Genomic DNA, 6,349 nt, shown 5'->3' with positions numbered 1-6,349 from the left:
CGATTTTGTGTTCCCTTTGTCGAGGAGTACAATATGTGTTTATGCACCGTCTTCTGCTAATTAAGTTGATAGAATTAGTAGCTCTTCATTCAAAAACGTATTCCATCTCAACATATGTATAAGTTGAATGTGTCACACATTCCATAAATAAATTTAAACAACTCTCTCTCTCTCTCTATGTTAAAGATGAAATCCTGTGACAAAGTCCATTGTTTAGCTAGAAGTGACCTTCATCGCAAGTGATGGATTGTCTTAGTGTTTAGAATTTTTCTCTTTAATCCACTGTGTTCCGAGTTCAAACTCTCTCTCTTCCCGTAGAGTAATATAGAGTAGAAATATCGTTTGCATGACGGCATGAGTTCGAATTCCGTCACTAACTAATCTAACAAAATTTATCGTTCGACAAAAACAAAATATTAAAAAAAAATTGACTTTCAGCGAGCTAAAAGATAGTCAAGGTTGGTTCCCAAAGTGATCAAGAAATTTAGGCCTGTTTGCTATCACCTTAGATCTTTCCCTTTTTTTCTGTTTTTTTTTTCCTTTTTTTTTCTTTTTTTTTTTTTTTTTGAAATTTAATCGGTAATAAGTAATTTAACTACATTCCTTTTTCTTTTTTTTTAAAATAAAATGGTATCCAAAGTGGATACCAAACATGCCCTAAATTTTCTTTCAAAGATTCTCATCATGAACAATAAACTTTAGTGTTTAGTGTTACAGATTAGCGAAGAAGAGACTTGTATCTTAACAATAGGGGCCTCATGCCACTTAGTATTACGGTCCAGTAGTATTTCTCTTCACTTATAAGTATGAAATCTTACTTTCGATTCTCGCTAAAGGTGAATTTGAACCACATTATTATTAACCCATTGTAAGGCTTGGCCTATTCTCTCACTCTTAATGTAGATAATATCATTTGTTCAAAAAACAAAAGTTGGGGCCTCCTCCATAAGAAAATCTACTTTTCCTCACTGAAAATTTTAAACTGAACTTTTTTCACATAAATGAGGAATTATGTTTGCACCTATATGTATATTTCGTAATCGAAAGTTATACAGTACCCTTTACCCAACAAAATTAAAATAAAAGAAAGGTACCAGTGCCTGTTGTTTTAATACAATTAAAGAATTAATTTAGACTATAGAGTAAATTCAATGAATTATCTTGAATTTTTTTTCAACGATATTTTACATTGGGTGGAGTATATAGGCTATGTCACATATTGGGCTTACTTGAACTTACTATCCACGAGAGTCAAATTTTAGAACTTTCACTTACAAATGAAGAAGAACACTAAGATTGTATTACTAATAACAATGGTAATGGATCAACTTTAATTGTTATAATGCTAACGTCTTGTTACAATATAGACATAAGATATTATTAGTGAACATCATGAATGACCAGTGATCGTTATTCATATTTGGGACCAGAACAAATCTTCCTAGGCCTCCCCTAGCTTCTGGGGTCATGGGGATCCCTATCCCTCTACCAAAGAAGAAAGCCAAGACTGATGTTGCCTCTACTCCTCGGGCTTCTCTCCCTGCTGAGACTGCTTCCACCGCTGCAACCTCTGAAGGATTTAGAGAGATGCCCCCACCCCTTGCATCTATCTCTGTAACAGTATCCTTCTTCAAATTTATCGGTGTTACAACATGACTGTTAAGTTTCAACGTAAGATTGCATATTATAGTGATCAAAGTATTCTAAATATGAAACGTGTGAATTGGTCATCTCTATATATAATTCCCTTTTGTTGAGGGATCCTTCAAATAAGTTTATTTGAGAGATCTTTTGTGAGACCAACGACCCCATGTCGTATTTCAACGATCCAACAGTCTATTATCTAGGTCTTTTTTCAAAGATCATCTCTATCAAAAATCACCCAAAACCCAAAACAATTTGACCGTTGGATTAAATGGTAACATCAAGCTTCTAAAAGACTTTAGGCGCTAGTTGGGCGGCGGGCTGGGGGGCCTAGCGCCTAGGTGGGTGCCTAAGCGGATTTAATTAAATCTATTATATTTCGGGTAAATAAATGTCTATTTATACTTCAAATATATATAATTTCATCATAAACTACAAAATAGAATGACATATATATATTATGAGCTATTGGAACATAATGAAAACATGGGAAACAAGCACATAATGTGTGTTCATTTAAGTATTCAACAAGTCCCTTACAATTTATTGAAAAAAATAAAATGCAAAATGAAAGTTATCTATTTTTTGTCTAAGTGAGTCGCAAACTAGGTGGGTCTTGGCAGGCTAGAGGATGCCTAGGCGGTCTAGGCGGACGCCTCAGTAGGTCTAGCGCTAGGCGCCCTTTCTTAATCTTCAAACGCATAGGGATTATCGAGGCGATGACTAGCCGCCTAGCGCCTGGGTGGGGTTTTTAAGAACAGTGGGTAACATATTAGCTTCTTTGAAAAACCGTATTTGTGGTAGCAAAATCCTCAATCTTCAGTCTTGAAGTTAGTTTCTCTTAAAAGAGTTGTATGCATAGCAAAAAACTCACCAAATTTTTTGGAGATGGAGGCATTTGTAGGAGGAGGTCGCCAGGCATGGGGTGGGTTTTGCCCTATACATGGAGGCATCTTATTGGTCAAGGTGTCATCTGTTGGATGAATGAGGAAAGAATATTCCTACAATATTAATTAGGAGGAAATATCTTGAATAATGGTGGAAGTATCCCTAATTGATTGTGAGAGGGATCCTTACTTGGTTAAGTTGAACTTAAAAAAAAAAAAAGGATTTAGTAATTAACCCTATTTTTAATACCTTTGACTTTTCCACGACGCAATTGAGCAGTCGTAGTTAGCTGCTTAGACCTTCAGGAATGCTAAGCTGCGGGTGAGAACAGTTGAGGATCCTAACCATTTAATTAGGGCAATCTTGTATTCTTGAGAACAGTTCACATATCGTCTTCTGGATTTTTTGGATTATTTCTGGCTACAATATTCGTCTATTTTCTTTACTCAAATTGGATGTCTTAATGGTTTTGGATTTGTATAATTTTTGTAAGAATACTCTATAAATGATGTGCTAAAATATAAACGTTTGGATTGTTAAAAAAAAGTTATGGAATGAGCAACACAAAATGTCCCTCAAATACAATTATTAAGGAATCTCACAGCGGAAGGGAACTCTCTCTCTCTCTTTCTCTCTCTCTCTCTCTCTCTCTCTCTCTCTCTATATATATATATATATAAGTGATTTTTAGTAGAAATGATTTTTAGAAAATGTTTAAAAGATAGACGGTTTGAATCATTGAAAAAGTTACAGAGTGGGCTCTATAAAATGAATACCAAAAAATGGGTGTTCCCCAATCCTAATTCTTGAGCAAATTGATTAGTTAGGTCAAGTGAAAGAATATTGGGAAAAAATCTCCTGAGGTATTGGGAGAAGTCAGCTGCCAAATGTCTGATGTCCTAGTCACTTTGTGAATAGTTGCAAACGTTATCGAGATCAAGAATATTAACCAAACATTTCAAGATGCTTACTAGGAAACCAGTTATTAGTGGCGTTTTGAAAACCGACAAAAAACATATATTACTGTCGAATTTTAAGCAAAATCCGACAGAAAATGGATCCAGTGGTGGATATAATAAGTGACAGAATTGCCTCTGTTAGGAAATTAATTTTCCGACAGAAAATACTCTAAAACTGACAGAAATTGTGTCGGATATAACCAACATAAATTGTGTCGGATATAACCGACATAAAGTATTTCTGTCGGCTAAAACCGACACAAAATGCTTAAACCATTCGACAGAAATGAATTAATAATGAATAAATAAAACCATTTCCTGTCAGTTTTAACCGACAGGAAGAAATTAATAATGAATAAATAAAAACATTTTCTGTCGGATAAAACCAACAGGAATGATATTAAAAATATAAAAAAATATAAATCACTTTCTGCATTTTCCATATCCCCGCATTCACCATCCAACCTCGCCGGAGCTCGATCTTGCCGGTGACTGTCAAGGCCCTTAAAATCTTAGGCAAGGGAGCAATAATGGGCACCGTTTTCTTAGTCCACGACTGGTCATCCGACCCCTCCGCCCATCACCACCGTATGTCACCATTGTCTGCCTCCCTCCATCACTTCATCCAACCCTAGTTCAAAGTTAGGTGTGGATTAAAGTTCTACAACGAAGTAAAAGCAAAGCTCATATCAACCATGAAAATCAATCACCCTCCATCGAAACCAAAGTCCAATGAACAGTTCTTTATTGAAATCATTAATCATTAACCATTTATCTACTCTATACATACAAATTTTAGCTACTCTATACGTACATGGCCAAAACTATTCCAATGAATGGTAACTAAGAATTATAATGATCAAAAGGAAGGTATGTACCGCAAGTAAACAATTGAGCTGAAAGAATATTGTTGACTTGCGAGGAAGGTACGTACTGAAAGAATATATGTTGCAATCTGTCCTCATCTGCCTTATTCCGACAGCTACCCACAAACTGAAGCTTAGGTTTGGGCAAGTGTGCATCTAATTTTCGTATGGCAACTGCAAAGGCCTCAAGTTGGAGACCATGTGCCTGAGAATGGAACAACGAAATTAGAAAGGACTTGCAATATCCACAAATAATAAGGGCCCCATAAAAGAGCCGTAAAAATCTTAGTACCTTGTGCTCATAAGGTTTATATTCCCACCTTCTCTGGTCGAAACTGAGCAACAGATATAAATTTTGCCGGTTCAACTGGCCTTTCCAACGAAAGCGCCTACACAGACAGCAACTTGTTAACAACCACACCTAAAGACAATTACACATTTGCAGCTCATCTCACACAAAGACTAGTCAAATCGTTGAAAACCACGTTTCAAAGTAATATGTTAAGATATTACTGATAACAAACCTGAAGTCCAGAAGTGTCACAAGGAGGGTAGACCCGCTTAGTCCGTGTGGGAATGTTCCAGAGCTTTTCGATATGGGACTGAGTCCAGGACGAATTAACCATAACAAGATGAGCACAATAGCCTACAATCTCTATTCACTTTAACGAGACGACTAATAACTTTCTGTTAGCTAGCTAAGCTTGGTAGCTAGAATCAAGTACTACTATGCTGTGAGTGTGAGACAGACACCAACGAGAGAGCGAAAGAGTCTGTATGCAATGTGTGTGGAATTGTTGGTTGGAATTGGTTGCAAGCGTTCGAACAGAATAGAAAAGAAAAGAGGAGAAGTAGAAGGAAATGAGGATAGGAGAATAGAGGGAAGGGAGAAGCACCGGCTCAAGGAAGATGGAGGAGTTTTAAAAATTTAGGTTATTTTAATTACTGTCGGTTAAAACCGACAAATTTTTTTTTTTTTTAATAAAAACCGACAGAAAAATTTCATTACAGTCGATTATAATCAACAGAAAAAAAAATGGAGGCAAAATTCCCTCTAAAAATTTTAAAATTTCCCTCAAAATTTTAAATTCCCCCCAAAATTTTGTTACGATTTAAAAAAATAAAATAATAATTGTTTCGTTTAATAAATAAATAAATAATATTTATTTAAATAGAATATGTTTTTAAAAATTACATAAATAATTTATTTGTTTCTTTATCGCATATTTTATTACATGGATTATTCTCTATTAATTCTTTTTACACATATTATTTAAATACATATTCTATTTAAATTATTTATTTTATTTAATAGAGAATAAATAGAGAATAATAGAATTTGTATTTAAATAATATGTATTTGTTGACCCTAAAAACTACCAAGCCTATGTGGCGCGTAGGCCGAGTAATTAGTAAGTTAACTACGTCCTTCGGTTGTATGCGGGGCATGCCAACTCATCGGTCGAGCTCGGCCGAGGAGTAAAATTTGTTGATATTGCATTGGGTGCGCTGCTGACTTCTGAATCTCGCGACTTCGGCCGAGGAAGGAACTTGTCTCGGCTTTCGGGTTCTAGAGCCTGAAGACAAGGCTGCTAACTTAGCGAAGTTCAATATCAAATTCGGCTTTCAATGTGCCGAATGTAGTAACTTGTAACACCTCACTTCGCCAAAAAGGCTAATGAGATGACCTCGACCAATAAGGATTCGGAAATCCTTTTCGACCGAGACTTGGATAGATAACCAATCGTCCTTGCCGCAGTGCTGTTGATGCCAAAGGAAGATGCTGCGAGATCAGCTGATTCTACGGTGACAGAGCTATCTATGCCGACTGAAGATATCACCGGTTGCTTTCACAGTGCTGTTGATGCCAACGGAAGATGTGTCAGTGAAAAGAGAAAATAAAAAATCTCAAAGTTGTTGAGAGAGTTTGCGCAGGGCAGTTGTGTGTTGAATTGGAAGTCCTCCTTACGTTGCGCATTGCCTCTGTATTTA

General features: G+C 36.0%; 1 protein-coding gene across 3 annotated transcripts; it reads right to left on the bottom strand.

The window, feature by feature from the left end:
• Positions 1 to 3,756: 3,756 nt before the first annotated feature.
• On the bottom strand, positions 3,757 to 5,256 carry LOC126627307 (GDP-Man:Man(3)GlcNAc(2)-PP-Dol alpha-1,2-mannosyltransferase-like). 3 transcript variants are annotated; one of them, XM_050296762.1, is made up of 4 exons: positions 4,882 to 5,256; positions 4,678 to 4,746; positions 4,370 to 4,562; positions 3,757 to 4,152 (listed from the first exon to the last, which is right to left on the bottom strand). In XM_050296762.1, exons 1-4 carry the CDS (start codon positions 4,981 to 4,983, stop codon positions 4,145 to 4,147), a joined length of 372 nt encoding a protein of 123 aa, XP_050152719.1. In that variant the 5' UTR covers positions 4,984 to 5,256; the 3' UTR covers positions 3,757 to 4,144. The 3 variants fall into 3 exon arrangements, with proteins under 3 accessions (XP_050152719.1, XP_050152720.1, XP_050152721.1); XM_050296763.1 differs by having other exon boundaries at positions 4,426 to 4,562; XM_050296764.1 differs by having other exon boundaries at positions 3,757 to 4,122; positions 4,426 to 4,562.
• Between the last annotated feature and the right edge of the window lie 1,093 nt (positions 5,257 to 6,349).

The sequence above is a fragment of the Malus sylvestris genome, chromosome 6 (genome assembly GCF_916048215.2).
Source record: "Malus sylvestris chromosome 6, drMalSylv7.2, whole genome shotgun sequence".
Lineage (NCBI taxonomy): Eukaryota > Viridiplantae > Streptophyta > Magnoliopsida > Rosales > Rosaceae > Malus > Malus sylvestris.
This window is presented reverse-complemented; position numbering and strand designations above follow the sequence as displayed.